Consider the following 21,006-nt stretch of genomic DNA (forward strand, 5'->3'; position numbering starts at 1 on the left):
AGCCGGCTGCAGCAGGAGAATCGCTTGAGCCCAGGAGTTCAACGCAGGCCTGGGCAACATAGCTAAACCCTCTCATTATTTAAAACAAACAAACAAAAACAACAACAAAAACCACTTGCCTCCATCTACTTACAACCTCATCTCACAGTACTCTCCACTTTACTTTCTGAACTTTAGCCAGACTTAGGCCTTCTTTCCAGTTCCGTTTTTGCACAAGCAGATCTGCACGTAATGTTGTTTTAAATATCCTACTACCCCAAACTAGTTCGCTCTTATCCTTTAGCTGTCAGTCCAAAGATTCCCTAAGATGTCTCCATCCTGTGGCAGCAGACTATAAGGCCGTTTTATTACATTACATTTGAACAATACAGAATAGTGTAACGAGCATGGATTCTAGACTCATAAATATGTCCTTAGGCATATTTATTTAAGCCCTTCATGTCTCGGTTTCTTCACCTGTAAATTGTACTCGTAAGGTTACTGAAAAGATTAAAAGAGATGAAGGATGTAAGCACTTAGAACTGTGTTGATAACGCAGTTCAAAGAGCCCAACATATGTCGGTCATGATCACATTTACTTAATTTGTAGTCACTATCGTCCAGAGCCTCTCTCCCCTCTAGCCTCCGGAGTACCCCTGCTCCTCTAGCCCAGAGGCCGCAGCGGTCTGGTCCTTTTCTGTATTCCTAGCCTCAGCACAGGGTTCGGAACATACCAGGCCTTCGATATTATGTTTTTTAAAAATGACAAAAGCCTTGTGTCCCAATTTTGCTTTATTAGCCGAACGATCTCAAGCAAATCACTCAAATCACCTACGCCTCGTTTACCCTTCTGTGAAATGTAATAGCTACCTCAGAGAGATTTTGTGTTAAATAATGCGATGTACCTACAAAAGCACACTGCACATCTTAAAATGCCGTACAAACCATAGATGTTTATTAATAAACCGGAGTCCGTGTCTTCCCTCCCCTCAGGCACGTCTCGTCCCGACCCCTCCCTCCTCCCAGCCCACACCCTTACTGCGCCCTTGGCCCTGGGTCCCTTGGGATTGCAAGCGTGGGAGCCTCGGCCCCGCGCAGCTCCCTCCGGCGTCCCGCGCCCTCCTTCCTTCCTCGCCAGGACGGACGCACTTCCGGCGGATGTGGGGGCCAGCCCTCGGAAACGGAAGTGAGCGGCGGGGTCGACTGACGGTAACGGGGCAGAGAGGCTGTTCGCAGAGCTGCGGAAGATGGTGAGTGGGTACCCGGGCGGCCGGAGTTCCACGCGGGCTCGGGACCGTGGCTCGGCAGAAACAGGCAGTAGCCTCCCAACCCGTCCCCGGTGGCGGCGGCGGCGGCAGCGTGGGGCTGAGGCCGGCCTCAGGCGCCATAATCTGTCGAGTCACGGGGTTTGGGTGGGTCGTGGCTGTCGCCGGGGCCCGGCACTAGTCCCACTAGCAGCGCTTCGGCTTCATCCTGCTCCTCTTAGCTCGGTTTGCGCTCTTCCAGCCCTTAGACCCCAGCAGGCCCAGACCTCCTCCCCTTACTTGGCGCAGAAGTGGAAAAGGCAGCCGTGAAAGTGCAACGTTCTGTGGGGTGGCGCTGGCAACCCTTTCCTTGAGGGGTAACCTCTGGGAGCCCGGAGCTCTCAGACTCCTCATCTTCCCCAGCCCCCGCCCTTGTAACTGCCTGGTAAACAACCCACAACTATAGGTCGCATTTGTGTAACGCAGCTTTGCTCTACAAACTTTTTTGAGAGCTTGTAGTGTGCTAGATGTTAGAGGGGAAAATATCAGACAGTTGCTATTCCCTGTTTGCCAGTATTGTTAGTACATCTCCTCCCTCCTTCTCATCCCCACCACTTTCTCTTTCTTTTAACTTGGAAGTTGTGGTATTTGAGAAGAACACTGAGTCACCATTGCCACAGACTCTGATATCGGTACTGCTGGTAGGCCATCCATCCAAATCTAGAAAGTTTCTATTGGTAAATACTGCTAATCGTTAAAAAGTTTTTTAGGCACTCTCAAATATAACTAGTAGTTAGGTTTTCGTAGATTTGCCTTTCTCGGCTCCTTCCTTTATTAGAAACAGCAAGTACTAATCCTGATATTTTACAGAAGGAAATTGGGGAAAATGACAATAACAGAATCCAGAAGTCAGAATTCACCTTTTCTTTGTGCGTTGAAACCTTGTTACTTTACAATAAAGCAGTCCAGAAGGAGGAGAATGTTCATATAGGGAAGTAATAGAAGATACATTTGGAAAGTAACAATCACACATCTCTGCTGAAGGTCCCCAACCTCTGGTGGTTCAACAATCTTCTGACTTTATGATGGTGTGAAATCCATACACAGTCAGTAGAGGCCATATTTGAGTACCAATACAGCCATTCTGTTTTTCACTTTCAGTACAGTATTCAATAAATTACATGAGATACCCAGTACTTTTTAATAAAGTAGGCTTTGTATTAGATGATTTTGGCCAACTGTAGGCTAGTGTAAGTGTTCTGAGCACATTTAAGGTAGGCTAGGCTAAGGCCTGATGTTTAGTAGGTTAGGTGTGTTAAATGTGTTTTTGACTTTTGACATTTTCAATTTAAGATGGATTTATTAGGAAGTAACCCCATCATAAGTCAAGGAGCATTTGTAGTCCTGGTAGGAGTTCAGCTCCTTGGTGCAGATGAGTAAACAAGGCCAGAGAGGTTGGTGCTTTGCTGGCAGTCACAAAGTAGGTTAGTGACAGTCCACACTAGAGTTCAGATTCTTTTCCTCGTCCACCATGACTTCTTGTATGTAGGGGAGTTGGAACCTATTACGCAGGTTCTTTAGGTCCAGGCTAAGGAGTCTGAACTTTGTGCTTCAGACATCGATGAACCAACAAAGATTTTATAGCAGTTTTGTTGGAGGAGGTTTCATGCTTGAGGAAAACCTTGATATACAGAACTGGAAAATGGGTGAGTCTAAAGGCAGCAAGACCCAGTAGAATGCTGTTGAAGTTATCCATGTGTGATAGGCTGGGCTAGAGTGGTGTAGTGAAGAAACCCTGGAAAGGATAAAATACCTGACTAAATCAAATATACAAACGAATTAAGAAATCAGTTAAAAAGCTGACTTCTCAGAATATTTTCTTCTAGAATAATATAAAATTTGATACTAAAACTACCTGTAGCTGTTTTACATTTTTCTGCAGAATCACAGGGATATTGGACTTGAGCAACAAGTGATTTAAAGTTAGCGTCTTGGGCCATGCATGCTGGCTGACACCTGTAATTCCAGCACTTTGAGGGGTGCTGAGGCAGGAAGATCGCTTGAGCACAGGAGTTTGAGACTAGCCTGGCCAGCATAGTTGAGACCTTATCTCCACAAAAAATAAAAAAATTAGCCAGGCGTGATGTTGCACGCGTGTAGTCCCAGCTACTTGAAAGGCTGAGGCAGGAGGATCGCTTGAACCTGGGAAGTCTAGGCTGCAGTTAGCCGTGATTGCTCGACTGCATTCCAGCCTGGATGACAGAGCAAGACCCTATCTGAAAAAGTAAATAAATAAATAAATAAAGTTAGCATCTCATGCTTTGCCTGTTGTAACACCATGTTTTCTTTGCTTGTTTAATATATTTTCATAAGCTGAAGCCCCGGGAGGTAGACATGTATCTTCAGTATCTAGCAGAGTACCTGACACATAGTAGATGGCTAATAAGTATCTGGTGATTGCGCATTTCACAGTAGCGTAGGGTAATCATACACCAATACCAAATGCACTGTCTTTTTTACTTTGTTTTACACTATCCTGATTAGATACACATAGTTTTTATAGGTAGTGCTATCTTCATATAGAAACCAAACACTTTCTGAAATTCCCTTTTTTTCCCAGCTTCTCTACTTTTCTTTATCCATCCTGTCTGTTAATCCCATTTCTGTGTTGTTTTTCCTTGTCCTCAGGGAATAGTATTCCCGAGGATGCTGTCTTCAACTTTTTTATTCTGTGTTATACACTCTAACCTAAGGGAGCGGTTTTTCCAGGGGAAACAAATTCAATCATGCCATAACCTTTCAGAGGCTTTCAGTTTTGGAATAAAACCCACATTTCTTTGCACGTAAAATGTTTCACTTTTGTATTTCATCAGCCTTTACTTCTGCCTTACTGGAAACATATTTAGCCAGTTATCTCAAACTACCTGAAGCTTGTTCATTTATATTTTCTTGCCTTTATTCATGTTATTTTTCCCTGGAATGCCTTTCAAACTGACAGCATTCAGAGATCACCTCAGGAATCCTTCCCACTTTTAAATTTGGTATTTTCATTGTACCATGTGTGTCTCTATCATATCATAATGTTTAAGGCTTGCTGTAATTTGTCTAGTCTGGACTTTTTGAGGGGCTCTTATTTTTCTGTCTCCTACTTAATATTTTTGACACAGCTGTCTGGGTGTGTGTTTAAATTTTTTTTCTATTTAATAATGTTTTTTATTTGTGTTGTAGAATGCCAGAGGACTTGGATCTGAGCTAAAGGACAGTATTCCAGTTACTGAACTTTCAGCAAGTGGACCTTTTGAAAGTCATGATCTTCTTCGGAAAGGGTATATGGGGGAGTTATGACTTTGATTTTGTTATGTTTCTGTGAATTTTCACAATATTCTTTAAGTATTTTGATAGGCTATACGTGTGTATTTAGTTGGCAGATGGCAAGTAATATACCTTACATGGGGTGCAGAGGGGAAGAGCCTTAGATATTTTCTGTAGTGGAAGAGGTGTCTCATCAAAGTAGTAGGTTCCCAATTAGAGCGTCCTCCTAGGCAGTGGTGCCCATTAGCATGATTTGGTAGGATTCTTTTTATTTATTTTTTTGCTACTGATAACTTAGCCATTTGCCTTCTTGTCTTAACTATTAGAGTAATTCGCTTTTCTTTGGGAGGCACTAGAACATAGCAGTTGAGAGATTAAACTCTGGATTCAGTCGGCCTGGGTTTGGATCGTGGCTCTGCTATTTACTAGATGTGTGCCTTTGGACAAATCACATAATTAATGTCTCAGTGTCCTTATGGATAGAATAGGCCTAATAATAGTCTGTATCTTCTTTTGAGGAAGAAATGAGTTACTACCTGAAAAATATTTTAAATAGTACCTGACATTAGAAGCACTCAGTATGTATTGGCTACCATTTTTTTTCTTTTCTAGCTTTAGCATGCAGTTAACGCCATGTTTGTGATTTCCTTTTTGTTTCTGTATGTTTAGGTCTCAGTTTCTGGTACTAGACCATACTCTTTGCAGGTCACTTTTCTGCTTAATAAAATAAGGATAACAACCTTTCCCCCTATAAACATTTTGTGTTTTGAATTTTTGAATTTTACATCTAATTTTAAAGTATTTACTCTTATTTTTTGTTTATTTATTTATTTTTTGAGATGGCATTTTCCTCTTGTTGCCCAGGCTGGAGTGCAATGGCGCGATCTCCCCTTATCGCAGCCTCCACCTCCCGGGTTCAAGTGATTCTCCTGCCTCAGCCTCTTGAGTAGCTGGGATTACAGGCGTGTGCCACCATGCCCGGCTAATTTTGTATTTTTAGTAGAGACGGGGTTTCTCTATGTTGGTCAGGCTGGCCTTGAACTCCTGACCTCCAGTGATCCGTCCACCTCGGCCTCCCAGAGTGCTGGGATTACAGGTGTGAGCCACTGCATCTGGCCGTAATTTACTCTTATTATAATAGAATGGCATTCTAATGCTGGTGTCTGAGTACAAATATAATCCCTCATTACAGACTTTCAATTTTTTAGTAAAAAAATGCAGCATATAGCCTGTGAAATTGGAGATATAATTTGATATTTATAATCAAGTTGATTGGCTAGGCAGTAACTAAGGTCTGAAGATTTTTTCCCCCCACATGAAATGTTCCTTCTTCTTCCTGATTGGACTGGGGCAGGACCATTTTCAAAACCCACTTCCTGGATAATGTAAAAAGACAATATTCAATAAACAATTGTTGCAGGGTTTCTAAGGTTTTTATTAGCTTTAAAATCCTAGTTTGGATAATATGGTAGTCATCTTTATATAGCCAGAGTGGTAAAGACCAGTGGCCTGGTTCTAGTTGTGCCTTACCTAACATACTTTATACATAGTAGGTGTTCAGTAAATGTTAAACCTATTGTTCAACATGTTTATTAAAGATATATTAAATATTGAATGTGTTAGACCTGAAGGGAATAGGCTTAGATAGTTTATATAGTGCAAGAAGTACCTCATCAGAGTAATAGCAATAAACATACATTCATTAAATTTCTTCTAGATGTAGCACCAGATTTTGGCAAGTTTTCCCTAGTGATTGAAGTCTTGACCACCAATGTCTATAATGGATACATTCTTACATTATTATATATACCTTTTTTTTTCCTTTTGGTGTGTAGGTCTATGAATTTTTAGCACATGTATCAATTCCTATGACTGTCACCACAATCAAGATACAGAACAGTTTTGTCACCCCAAAAAACTCTCTCATGCCATCCCTTTATAGATATGGTTTTGAGCTCTGGGTATTGAGTGATATTTAATCTCCTCTAAATGTTGTTTTTTTTTTTTTTATGTCCTTTCAGTTTTTCTTGTGTGAAAAATGAACTTTTGCCTAGTCATCCCCTTGAATTATCAGAAAAAAATGTAAGTATATTATTGTGTCCTTATTTTTATCTTCTAATAGATAAATACTTTTACTAATATTGGTTTCATTTTATTAAAACAATTTTGGTACTGAGGATTTGCCCATGAAGAATGTGAGGCGCTATTTTCAAACCCCTTGTAGGATAGACTTAAAAATTACACTGCTCCTCTAAAGCTCCCTTTCTATGCGTCCTTCCCTGCCTTTTTAATGTATGTCTCCAAAGGGTGATCCACTTCTCCATTCCTCTCACAGGAATTTTCTCTTTCGATAATGCTGTTGCTTTTATATTTTTCCTGCCATTTTTGCTGTTGGCTTCCAAGTTCATATCTCTAGTTTTGACCTCTTTCTTAAGTCCTGCATCTCCGAGTTACTGTAGGACACAGCCACTAGGCACAGTAGGTACTTCGATGAATATGACATAATCCCCATCCTTAAATAACTTAAAATTTAATGAGGAAGACAAGCAGTGGGTAGGAGAAGGCTTCGTAAAGTGCTAGAGAAGACCAAGGATGTGACAGCCACCTGTGCTTAGGGCTTTTTTGGAAGGCTTTATAGAAGAGGAGGGACCTTTGAACAGTTTTAGACCAGAAAGTTTATTCCTAAAGAGAGGATAGCATGTATACATGTCCAAAACACAACTGAAAGGATTCTTAAATAAACATTTAGAGGAAGAAGAAAAAGGTTTCTGACTAGTTGGGGAAGATGATGCAGTTGTTAGGTAACAGAAAACTGATCTGTATTTTGTTTTTGTTGTTTGTTTGTTTCGCTTTCTAGTAAGAGGATAGGTCTGCCTATAAGAAAGAGTAGAATAAATAATGTAATTATGAAATTGAAGTTCAAATTAGATGAGAAAAATAAAAAAATTCCTCATCGATTTAAGTGAATTCAGGTTTCAGGTGCAGAAGTTGACAGCCCAGAGTACACTTATAAGTATGTGAGTATGATTATAAAAGCACAGTTGATCATCTTTGAGAACTAATGGGAGAAATGAAAATTGGTTGTAGATGGATACATATTCCACTTTTGTATAAAGGATCTAACTAAAAAATAAGATTGTCTGTGGTAACACTGATCCCTGAAACCGTTTCTTAAGTGGACTATTGAGTGAGCTGTGAGCATTTAATAGAGTAAGCAGTGATCATCAGCATCTGAATGAACTCAGCAAATTAATTTTAGTTCACTCTTTTACTCAGTTGCCAAATGGGTCAGTCAAGGGATCAAATTATCTGACAAGGGATAAGATTGAGGATTATATGGTGGATTATTAACCAAGTGAAAGTAGTGTAGGGTAAAGTATATGAGGTTGGTAACTGTACCCAGAGAACGGTGATTAGGGAATAGTCAATTTGGAGGGAATATTTTGATAGGGCTTTTTGGCCTCTGTCTACATCTTAGGTAGTCAGGTGGACACATAGGAAGGATAAGTATTTTTCAAGGACTTGTGGGCAACCAAAGAAAGAATGTATATTAGGTTTTTTGGAAAAAAGATTGAGAAGGATAGTTCATTCTGTTGAATAATTGAACTATATCATGGTGATAAAATAGACCAAAGTCTAGACCAAAATTTAAGGAAAACATTTATAGAGGTGAGTGTGAAGTTCTGCGTTTGGATTCAAAAAATGAATTCTGCACCTTTGGGCAGGGTAAAGTGACTTGCTCTGTAAAACTTGACTATTTTAATTGACTGTATACTCACTATAAGCCAGCAGATTACGTTAGTTACTAAAAAGAAAGGTTAATGCAGTCTTGGGCTTTGTTAATAAGATGGGGCTCAAATCAAGGGAGATTATATTATTTTCCTGTGTATTAGTCTGGCTATTAGATTTGGAATATTGGTTTAGTTCTAAGCAATACATATTAAGAGAAACTGACAAATCTGAGTGAGACTGGCTGGAACTGTGAAGAATCTAAAAACTTCAGAGATCTTTTTGAGACTTACATCTACTGCATCTCTTCTTCTTTAATCATTTAGCCAGCTAATGGCAGTCTCACTCTTTATGTGACTCTTACTGTCTATTATAAATCCTTCAGCATGGATTGTGTAGTTGAACTATGTGGGCACCCCACTTTGCTAAGTAAACTTGGGGCATATTGCTTAATTTTCTTTAAGCCTTAGTCTTCTCATCTGGAGTTAGTAATAGCCCATCCTTGGCATATTGCTGGCCTCTAGTAGCTCTGCATGATTGGGAGCTTCAGTGGTGATAGTGATGGAAGATGGCCATCATCATTTGTACCAGTGGTTCTCAGCTAGGGGAGGATCATCCTCCTGCCCCCTACAAGGGAACAGTTGGCAAAGTCTGAGGACATTTTAGGTTGTCACAAGTGGTGCGGTGGGTGGGGGGATGTAATATTGGCATCTATGGGGTAGAGGCCAGGGATGCTGCCAAACATCCTACAGTACACAGGACAGCCTGCCACAGTGAAGAATTATCTGGCCCAAGAAAGCAGTAGTGCGGAGGGTTGAGATACATACATAATGTCTTCCAAACTGGATTATAATCTCCAGGGTAGGCTGTTCAGTTTTGTTGTGTGTTGCCACAGAGCCTAATTTTGCACACGGTTGCTAACTTACATGTTGATTGATAATTACAGTATTAATATCACATTACGAGATGGCTGTATTCATCAAAATTTACATAAATTGAATTTTTATACATCAAATTACATTTACTGCTGGGTGTGGTGGGGTGTGCCTGTAGTCCCAGCGGCGTGGGAGGCTGAGGCGGGGGATTGCTTGAGCCTGGTAATTCGAGGGTGTAGTGCTCTATAATCGTGCCTGTGAATAGCCACTGCACTCCAGCCACATAGCAAGACCCGTCTCTTAAAATAAAATTGTATTATCATGAGGATAAGCCAATATTTAAAGCAAACCCTTCACTTAGAACTTCAGATCATGTACCCATAATAAAATACTGCAGGTTTTCCCTAAGGACCATCTGTCAAAATTTGCTGTGTAAAGCTAAAGTAATTAAAAAGCATTTGATTAGTCACCTTACTTTCAAACTTCATAGTCATATCCCAAGTAGGTGCTAATCTCTCAATAGGTTTTGATCAAAATGACCTTTTTGATTACTATTAGAAGACAGTGTTATCAAGAGAGTAGCGTGTAATAAAAAATGACAAGAAATGACTTTACCTCATCATAATCACCTTAGCTCAGACAAATCTTTGTAACAGTCTGTTTGCATGTTACATTCACTATCCTTAGGGGCCATTTTTGGAAACTGTTTTAGAATCCATGAGTCAAGTCGATTCATTTTGCCTGAAATACATTAAGTTATGGCCAAAGTTCCCTAAATGTAATATCAGTACTTAGTGAAAGTATGATCCAGGAAAAATTGCTGATTAGTACCCAATACAAATTGAATAAACTTTTGAGAGATGTTTGTTTTTCCCCTGAGGCAAGTACCAAAAATAAGTGGAGTTTAAACATAGTTTAATTAACAGGATGATTTAGTGGTCGGATTATTTCTTTTGCTGAATCCTTTTAAATATATGCCTTCATACTTAGAAATTAACTATTTTTGTCAGTGGATGTGACATTTTCTGGATCTCAAATTACACCTTTGCTAGTTTTGCAGTACTTTTAATCAAAAGCGCTAAAATATGATTATGTCTTGTAAATCTACTTTTGAATAGGAGACACATTCCTTTACTTTTATAAATTTGGAATTTTGGTAGTAATTTTACTCTGGTAAAAGTACACCTGCATGCTAAATGAAATATAGACATATGTGGTCTAAAATTTATCAGAAAAAATTAGTAAAAATACTTAGTTTTTATTACAGGTATGGATATTAAAATTCTTCATCTAACTATTGTGTTATATATATGCCACTGCTAACTGTTTTGAAAGCAGAGTATTGAGTGTAATATTTAAAATTACATTGTCTTTTGTAGTTCCAGCTCAACCAAGATAAAATGAATTTTTCCACACTGAGAAACATTCAGGGTCTATTTGCTCCACTAAAATTACAGATGGAATTCAAGGCAGTGCAGCAGGTGAGTTGATGGATCTCTGTTGCATATGTGTCGATGTCATTCATGAGGACTCTTCTGTTTTCATAACAGCTATTTATACCTTATCTACCTTACAACCTATTCTACTTCCCTCCCCCTTTTTAGGGTATGACCTTGATTTCTACTTCATAGGGGGAAAAAAGTCATTAAATGGAAAACTTCAAATTACAGGCTCAGTGTCTGAAAACTTACCTGCATCTGCTTTCATGTTTTTCTGGGTTTTGTTTTGTTTTGTTTTGTTTTATGTATTACATTGAATTTGAGATCCCTCTAAGAATATCCAAGTGGAGGTGTCAAGTATACAATTTGTATATAGTTGAATATACCTGTTGCTAAGGAATAAGTACTTGGAAAATGTCCTTCTAATTATGTAAGAACCGCCCTCCTACCTGTGCTTTGGATTCTATCCTGTTAACATTACTTCAGGAAAATCCCTTTATCAATGATGCCTTCTCAAGCTGATATCTTTAACCTCTCTCTGCTTGCTCTGTCTCAGCAGTAGCATTTGAACCGCTGTTGTCTTTTAAAACAAAAAAAAATTGTATCAATTTCAAATTCCTTTATAGTAACTTGTCTCTCATTGAGTGTGCTTTTGCTTCTTGAAAAGTTGTCTACATTTGCTTTCTATACTCCTTTCCCTCCTATTTATTTAACCCACTGTTTCTGTCTCCCATGACACCAATGAAACTGCTCCTGAACAATGTGGACATTTTTACCTTCACTTTACTTCATCTCCCTGTAGTATTTGACACTAATAATGGCTTCTTCCTTTTTCCCTTGGCTTTTATGTTTTTACTTTGTATTTATTTTTTTGATACAGGGTCTCATTCTGTCATCCAGGCTGGAGTGCAGTGGTGTGATCATAGCTCACTGCATCCTCAAACTCCTGGGCTCAAGCAATCCTCTTGCCTCACTCTCCTGAGTAGCAGGGACTACAGTCACATGCTACCTCGCCTGGCTAGTTTTAAAAATTATTTGTAGAAACGGGCTCTTGCTATGTTGCCTAGGCTGGTCCTAAACTCCTGGCCTCAAGCTATCATCCCACCTCCTTGGCTTTTAGAACACCACACTTACCTGATGTCCTCCTTTCTGAATCCTTGTTCTCAGGTGTCTCTGTGTAGGTTCCATTTGTTTTGCCTGTTTCCTAAAACGCCAGTTTTGTTAGTGCCCCATCTCTAGTCCTTTCCTGACCCTATTTCCTACTTGTTGCTTTAGTTATCAATTATATGTTGATGATTCCAACTGGGCGTGGTGCCTCACACCTGTAATCCCAGCACTTTGGGAGGCCAAGGTGGGTGGATCGCTCAAGCTCAGGTGTTCAAGACCAGCCTGGGCAACATGGCAAAACCCCATCTCTACAAAAAAAAAATGCAACAAATGTGCCAGCCGTGGTGGTGCACACCTATAGTCCCAGCTACTCAGGAGGCTGAGGTGGGAGGATCATTTGAGCCTGGGAGTCGGAGGTTGCAGGATTGTGCCACTACACTCCAGCCTAGGTGACAGAATGAGACTCCGTCTCAAAAAATAAAATATGTTGATGACCCCCAAGTTACAATTCTCATGAGCTATAAACCTATAGGTTTTTCCAATTGGAAAGCCCAATTGGAAGTCCCACAGGCACCTCCAGTTTTACATGGACAAGTACAGAATAACTCATAATCCCATAATCCCCCACATACTCCTTATCCCGTATGAATAGGTTTCTGCCTAAGGCAGAAATTGGATAATTAGCCTTGGTTATGTCACCTAGCACCCATCCTAACCTCTTCCCCTGCTCCCCCAAATCATTCAGTTTATTACTTGCTCTCCCCACCTTTGCTACTATGTTGGTCCTTGCCCCTGTCAGACTTTATCTGGATTACTGCAACATTCATCCCTGCTGCCCCTCCAATCCTTGTTAAGACTCCAATCAGAATAATCTTTGTAACAACACAGATTTGATTATGTCATTCCCCTCACTTTACCCTCAAAATAAAAATAAAACCCAACACTTAGTGTGGCTCTGTCCATGAATTGGCTCCTTACTTCCCACCACACTTCTTATCCTCTTAAACTACTTGCAGTTTCCTAATTCATTAGGTTCTTTCACTGTTAGGCGTTTGCACACATTTCTCCTACTGGTGCAGATTCCTTTCTCTGACCTAGCTAAATTGTCTTTTTCAATAAATTTCTATTGGCCAAGGGGGGTGGCTCATGACTGTAATCCCAGCACTTTGGGAGGCCGAGGCAGATGGATCACCTGAGGTCAGGAGTTTGAGACTAGCCTGGCCAACATGGTGAAACCCCGTCTCTACTAAAAATACAAAAATTAGCCAGGCCTGGTGGCACGTGCCTGTAATCCCAGCTACTCGGGAGGCTGAGGCAAGAGAATTGCTTGAACCCAGGAGACAGAGGTTACAGTGAGCCAAAATCACACCATTGCACTCCAGCCTGGGCGACAAGAGCAAAACTCCATCTCCAAAAAAAATAATAATAAGATAAATTCTACTAATACTATCAATTGTATTTGGCTAAGTCATTCTGGAAGCTACTTGTTTTCCAAGGATAAAGCTCTTAAAAAACATGGTTTTGAGTAACCTAGGGTTGAATCTTGGCTTAGCCATCTACTAGTCTTAAGAACTTGAGTAAGCTGGAGAACTTTCTGAACCTCAGATTTTTAAATTTAATGTGAAATAAGGAGAACAGTAAGAGTAGCATAGGATTATTCTGAAGATTAAATGAAATCACATGTTTGGCACAAAATTGTTAACTTCCCTTTTTATTTTCCTTTTACTCAGATTTCAACTACAGATTGCTCAAATTCTGGATTTAAGTTTTTAATACTATTTGATCCAAATATCTTTGCCCAGAATTCTCTCTCTTTTTTTTTTTTTCTTATCTCTATACTTTTGCAGTTTTGGGTTGTCAAGATGTATAACAGCTGCCTGCTCCTCCCTGCTTTTGATGCATTCTTAGGACTGTACTCTGATCTAACTACCAGACCCCTTGCTGTCTGGTTTAATTTACAGGTTCCTATTTTTGTTTCTTCCTCTTCCTCCCACTTCCTTTTTTTTTTTTAGGTTTGACAATCTAGAGAAATTTTTCCACACTATAAAGATTTTAAATAATCTCTATAGAACATTAGTAATTGAAAATAATATATTTAGTCTGGATACATTTTGTTGGGGGTGGGGGGAATGTGAGAAACTGCCCTCTTAGATTCTAATGGTGTGATTATCTTTAAAATACTGCTATCATTTAGTCAAAGACCACCTATTTTGGTAGTCTCTGGGAATATCTAAAATTATCTGCATTAGCTGGGCTTGGTGACATGGACCTGTAATCCCAGTTTTAGTGGGAGGATCACTAGAGCCCAGGAGTTTGAGACCAGCCTAAGCAACCTATTGAGTTGGACTTTCTTCAGGAATTTGATCATCCTACATGTATCAGGAATGAGGCGTGATGTTAAGCTCTGGGATTTTGCATTTCATCACATGGTATATGCCGTAGTTTTCCTGAGCAGAAGCAAAGCCTCAAAATACATGCACACCAGGTAGGATTATTGTTAATGAAAAGTATAATTTCAGTGTCTTTACAACTTAGTTTGTGTCTAAAATATGAACTAGTGTTTTTTTCCACTTGTTAAATTGATCTTGTATTTGGTTTTGCGAATTTTCAAACAAAGAATAAAGAACATGAAATTAGACTATATATTCTGTCATTTTCCCCTGAGTTTTTTCTAATCTTGTCCCTTCATACTTTTCCCCAAAGGTTCAGCGTCTTCCATTTCTTTCAAGCTCAAATCTTTCACTGGATGTTTTGAGGGGTAATGATGAGACTATTGGATTTGAGGATATTCTTAATGGTAAGTGTCATTCAGCACCTTTTTATGGAGCCCTTGTAATTTAAAAGGCAAACAGCTGCAAAAAGAATAGGCAAAATTCTTGTCCTCATGGAACTTACAGCTGATTGGTTTCACTTTTGTTTATTCATTGCTTTAAGATAAAATTTAATGGTAGTAACTGTTCTTTAACTGTTTTTAAAAGTGAAGATTGGCTGGGTGCGGTGGCTCACGTGTAATCCCAGCACTTTGGGAGGCCGGGATGGGCAGATCACCTAAGGTCAGGTGTTTGAGACCAGCCTGGCCAACATGGTGAAACCCTGTCTCTACTAAAAATATAAAAAGAAAAAAAGTGAAAATTATTTATGAAATTCTAAGAGTATATAGTCATTTCAGTCTAGTAATGGTGGTTATTCACTTCATGTCCTGAGCTTCAAGTGTAATATGTCAGTCTGATATTCCTAGGGTGACTTAAACAATGATAATTATTTCAGAATTCACATTGTTGGGATGTGACTGGTGTTGTTTTTGTTTGTTTAGTTTGATTTTGGGGTTTTTATGACTAGCATTTTAAACAACTGGAAGATAAATCTTTCTTTAAAAAGTAGCTCCCCCAAAAAGTAATTTTTGTACTTCTACAGGTGATAAATAGGAAAGAGGAATCTGTCTTTTTTTTTTTTTTTTTTCAAGATGGAGTCTTGTGCTGTTACCCGGGCTGGAGTGCAGTGGCGCAATCTCGGCTCACTGCAACCTCCGCCTCCCGAGTTCAAGCAATTCTCCTGCCTCAGCCTCCCAAGTAGCTGGGATTACAGGCGCCCATCACCACACCCGGCTAATTTTTGTATTTTTAGTAGAGACGGGGTTTTACCATGTTGGCCAGGCTGGTCTCGAACTCCTGACCTTGTGATCTGCCCGCCTCGGCCTCCCAAAGTGCTGGGATTGCAGGTGTGAGCCACTGCACCCGGCCGAATCTGTTATTTTTAATAAAATTCCCTGAATAATTGTAAATGAATTTAAGTAAGAACAATATATGCAGCATCCTCTATTTTTTCTGGTCCTGAGGAAGATAAACAAATACAATCCTGTCCAATGCTGCCTCTGCTCATTATGCCCCAGCAGTGCAGGAGAAACAAAAATTTCCAACAGGATTAAGTTTTATTAGTTTTGCTTGGCTGCTGATGTCCGGTAAGGAAATGCTGTGGACATAACAGAAGTCTAGTGAGCCTCCTTTGAGAATCTTCCCTGAGGGAGCATTTTGGATACAGGAAAAGCTGGGATTCTTAAGCTTTTACATTGAACTTAGACCTTATTTAAAACTACTAAGGTGATAGTTCAGGTCTTTAGTTACAAAAGCATTCATTTAAAAATCTGCTTCTGTAATTCTGTTTAAAGAAAGGGAGAGGGACTTAGGAGCATTTATCTAGTCAGTCAAATATTCTGTGTCAGGCACTGGGCTAGGCTCTGAATATACAGCTGTGAACAAAACAAATATCTGTGCTTTCAAATGGGGGAGATAAACACATAAACACAAATATACAATTTGATAATTCTAGGAATAAAAAGGATGTTTTTGGGCTGGGAGGGCACATACCTCTGGGAATACAACACAGAAGTGAATTTCTGAAAGAAGCGTGAAATCATTGACCTAGAAGTAGAGGGAGAGTATTTCAGACAGAAGAGATCATGTAACCTGAGAACAGCTGAAGAACTCTGAACAGTTTGAGATCTTACTCTACTTTGAAGCTAACTTGTTAGCCTGCCATGAATTCATGGATGGTGGCAGAAGACAAGAGACTCCTAAAGGACAGTTTCTTATTCATAGCAATAGCGTAGCCAGAGTATCAGCATTTCTTTTGGTTCCCTTAGCCCCACTTCCTATGGGGCAGCTAAGAAGAGGGTAAGGTGAAGCCTTATACATTGAGTGTGTTACGTTAGAGGAGAGGAACTCCATGTTCAGGCCACCTCAGCTTTATAACTGGCAGTAAACCTGCCTGTCCCGTGCTGCTTTGTCTTATGAGGCTGAAACAGCTTTGGAAAGATACCCTAGAACAAAGGCAGTTTAGTGTCTCTGCTCCCAGCTTGCAGAATGGAGAGACCAATAGAGAACTGTCTCCCAGCATACATAAGAGCACTTTAAGAAGGCCCATATGGCTGGCATGTTTTGAGCAAAGTAGAGAGTAGAATAAGGTTGAGATCAAAAAGCTCAGCAAGGAACAGATGAACCAGGGCCTACAGACCATGAAAAGAAGTTTAGAATTTCTTCAGAATGCAAAAAAAGGCCATTGAGCAGTTTTAAGTAAGGATGTAATGTGATGGAATTATATGTTTAAAAAGGTCACTAGCTGGCCGGATGTGGTGGCTCACATCCATAATCCCAGCACTCTGGGAGGCAGAGGTGGGAGGATCAGTTTAGCCAAGGAGTTTGAGACCAGCCTGGGTAAGATGAGACCCTGTCTCTACAAATTTTTTTTTAAAAATTAATTGGGCATAGTGGTGTGCAGCTGTAGTCCCAGGTACTCAGGAGGCTGAGGCAGGAGGATCACTTGAGCCCAGGAATTTGAGGCCACAGTGAGCAGGGATCACACCAGTGTACTCCAGCCTGGGCGACAGAGTGAAACCCTATCTCAAAAAATAAAAAATAAGCCACTTGCTATCTTGTGGGCATCTTTTAAAATTCATTCCTTGTGTCTCTCTAAGGTAGCTGTTAGGAAAAATCACCTGTTTAGGTAGATGGTTTTTTTTTTTTTTTTTGGGAGACAAGAGTCTCGCTCTGTCACCCAGGCTGGAGTGCAGTGGCGCGATCTCGGCTTACTGTAACCTCCACCTCCTGGGTTCAAGCGATTCTCCTGCCTCAGCCTCCCAGGTAGCTGGGATTACAGGTGCCCACGACCACACCTGCCTAATTTTGTATTTTAGTAGAGTCAGGGTTTCACCATCTTGGCCAAGCTGGTCTCAAATTCCTGACCTCCAGTAGTCTGCCTGCCTCAGCCTCCCAAAGTGCTGGGATTACAGGCGTGAGCCATCACACCTGGCCAGGTAGATGATTTTTATCACAGTGAGACCACTGTATTTGGGGTAGTTTTTTTCTTGTGGGAACTGTTATTGCATAATATACGGATAACTTAGGGCTTCACCTTAGGGACCTGAATTAGCTGTTCCTTTCTGCCTCAAATAGTTTACCCTCATTTTTCAGATCCCAACCTAAATATTACTCAGAGAGTCCTCCGTTAACTACTGTTAGTCTATTCTTGCATTGCTATAAAGAAATACCTGAAGCTGGGTAATTTATAAAGAAAATTTATTTTGGCTTATGGTTCCTCAGGCTGTACAGGAAGCATAGTGCTGGTATCTGCTTCTGGTAAGGGCCTCAGGAAGCTTACAATCGTGGCAGAAGACAAAGGGGGGCCAGTGGATTATATGGCGAGAGGGAGCAAGAGAGTGAGAGGGGGCTGCCACACAGCTTTAAACAACCAGAACTTGTGTGAACTCAGAACAAGAACTCACTTATCCAGGGGGGTGGTGCTAAACCATTCATGAAGTATTCAACTCTGTGATCCGGTTACCTCCCTACAGGGCCCACCTTCAACACTGGGAATCACATGGCTTTTTTTTTTTTTTTTTTCTCTCTGTCACCCAGGCTGGAGTGCAGTGGCACGATCTCTGCTCACTGCAAGCTCTGCCTCCCGGATTCAAGCGATTCTCCTGCCTCAGCCTCCTGAGTAGCTGGGACTACAGGCGCCCACCACCACGCCCAGCTAATTTTTTGTATTTTTACTAGAGCTAGGGTTTCACCGTGTTAGCCAGGATGGTCTCGATCTCCTGACCTCGTGATCTGCCCACCTCGGCCTTCCAAAGTGCTGGGATTACAAGCGTGGGCCACCGCGCCTGGCCGGGAATCACATTTCCAACATGAGATTTGGAGGGGACAAACATCCAAACCATATCAACTACCTAATCTAAAGTAATCCCCGCTCTGTCACCCTGCCTTATATTAATTCTTTACATAACACTTACCTGATATTTTTCTTATTTATTATTTGTCCAACTTAAATATACGTGTCAGGAGAGCTGGAGATTTTTTTCTTGTTAACTGTTGTGTTCCCAGTACCTGATAGGGGGCTTGATCCATAGTTAAGGGTCATGTTGATCACATTCTTATCACCTTTGACACAAAACACAGTGTTAAGTCTATAATCAGAGAGTAGCTTGTTAATCTAAATACTGTGTAAAGACTGTGACAGTATTGGAGATGATGACTTTTTTGCCTGCTTATCAGTGAAGTACTTAGGCAAGTTAATTCTGTACATTTTACAAGATTAAGAAGGACGTATAAGAACACTAGTAGAATCAAAAATAGACTTTTTCTTAATGCTGGAAGGGGACTTTCATGTACTCTAATCCCCTAACTGGAGGATGAGTAAATGGAAGCTCACAGAGGCTCAGTCCTCACTCAGAGTCTCATGGCGAGCTTGTGGTACAACAGATGCAAAACCCGTCTCCACCAGTGCCTTGCTTACATGATATGCTGTCTTTTGGTGCAAGTGATTTATTTAATAAATGCATTTTATTAAAGCTTTAAAAAGCAGGATGTGGAGGAAAGTTTAGTTACATAAATGAGTATATTCTTTGTGCAAAAATTTGAAATATTACCATTGAAACTCACATTTGCTGTAGTGACCCTCAATCCCATTTTTCTCGTTCCCTAATTACCGGCTGTTTTAGTTTGGTTTAGTCTGTCCTTCCAGACTGTTCTACGTGTCTTTCTATGTAGTCAAAAGTATTGCCTTTTTTTTTTTTAAGTTGAGGTTTTGAGTGCCTTTTATATACACAGCAGTTTATTAATCTCCAGTCTCTTAGGAGGTCCAGTGAGGAAACATCCACATTGTACTGAACTGTTCCTCTTGGTAGCCACCATTATTATGTGCAGGGTTATTCATTTTTACAAAGTGATTTTACGATTTAGTTCATTAGGTTTTTATTCTGTTTCTAGTCCTATGTTGAGTAGAGGACAAAGAAAAAGTCTCAGTCTGTAGGAAGCTTACGCTTGGTATTAATTTTAAAAGTTCTTTTAGGTGTATAATCACAGTTAAAATAAGGCTTTTGTCTGACTCATCTGTAAACACAAGTGATGATTTTTAAAGGTTTTCTTTCTTAAGAATTCTTACGTTTGTGTGTATACAACAGGTCAGAAGACAATACAGATAAAACATTTTTGTGAATTAAGAGATTGTTTCCCATCATGTGGGAAGCCACTAGAAAACTTAAGAACTTCGAAAAAAAAAACTTTTGTCAATCTCTTTTTTCTTTTTAAATCCACTATTTTGAGATATTATTGACATACAATAAAGTACACCTATTTTTAAGTGTACAGTTCTGTGCGTTTTAATTAACATGGAGCCTGGTCTCCTAAATAGAGGAGTAGAATGTTTTCATTGCCTCACAAAGTTCCCTTGGTCCCTTTTCAGTCAGTCACCCCACCCCAGCCCCAGGCAATCACTGGTTTGTTTTCTATAACTTTAGGTTAGTTTTGACTCTTCTGGATTCTTATGTAAGCAGAATCATTGAATGTATCTCTTTTTTGAGAGTCTTTTAAAATGTTTGTTTTTGTTTGCTTTCAGATCCATCACAAAGCGAAGTCATGGGGGAGCCACACTTGATGGTGGAATATAAACTTGGTTTACTGTAATAGTGTGCTGTTCATGGAAACCGAGGGCTGCATCTTGTTTATAGTCATCTTTGTACTGTAATTTGATGTACACAACATTAAAAGTACTGACACCTGAGAATTTCTGCTCAAGTAGTATCAGTGATCATTTAAAATTTGGAGGGGTCTTTGGTTTACAGCCATGTGACAATTAAAAGCACTAAAGGGAGTTCATGTTAAAGCTCTTAATTTATATTAAAACAGTAGCCTTTGTCTTTAAAAAAGTTGTTGCTCATGAATATTATAAAATGATCTACAGGTTTCAATTCAACCTGTTTCTAGGTTTTTTGTAAATTTAGTTTTGATTAAGCATTATAAGCATTTGAGTCTATAAACTTTATAGTAGCATCTTTCAGAATAAACATTTTTAATTGATTTCCGTGGCAACTCTCAAATTGATTACAATATGAGATATATCAGTATCGTCCATTAACACTCATAAGAATAATATTTACTGTGTCAGTGCTATTTTAGGATTATAGTTATTCTTTGATTCTTTCAGGTTGAAAAGTAGAAGTTCCAAGGTTTTGATTTTGGTCTGGTCTTTAAGTGAAAAATTAAAGCAACCAGTAGATGTAGGTTAAACTTTTACTTCATAGACTTAATATGTAATTAATATATTGCCAAGCAACACTGTTAAAGAAAAGTAAAACTCATTTTTTCTTGTTCTTAATTTATATATTACAAGATACTGTAAGGTATTCTTTATGAAGTTGGTATATAAAAATTTACATTTTTAGAACATTAGTGAACGGGTCATCTTTTACAATTAAAAGTATATTTTGATTATCAGTTTCTTAGGAACATCTTTGATTAGATAAATTACTGATTTGAAACATTTGGC

General features: G+C 39.6%; 1 protein-coding gene across 1 annotated transcript; it reads left to right on the plus strand.

Moving 5' to 3' along the window:
- Positions 1-1,170: 1,170 nt before the first annotated feature.
- POMP (proteasome maturation protein) lies at positions 1,171-20,180 on the plus strand. Its single transcript, NM_001251996.1, is given in 6 exon segments — positions 1,171-1,229; positions 4,452-4,549; positions 6,557-6,617; positions 10,519-10,620; positions 14,389-14,482; positions 20,077-20,180. Coding segments are annotated over 6 exon segments (426 nt in total). The 5' UTR covers positions 1,171-1,226; the 3' UTR covers positions 20,145-20,180.
- Positions 20,181-21,006: the final 826 nt, after the last annotated feature.

This window comes from Pan troglodytes, chromosome 14 (genome assembly GCF_028858775.2).
Source record: "Pan troglodytes isolate AG18354 chromosome 14, NHGRI_mPanTro3-v2.0_pri, whole genome shotgun sequence".
Classification (NCBI taxonomy): domain Eukaryota; kingdom Metazoa; phylum Chordata; class Mammalia; order Primates; family Hominidae; genus Pan; species Pan troglodytes.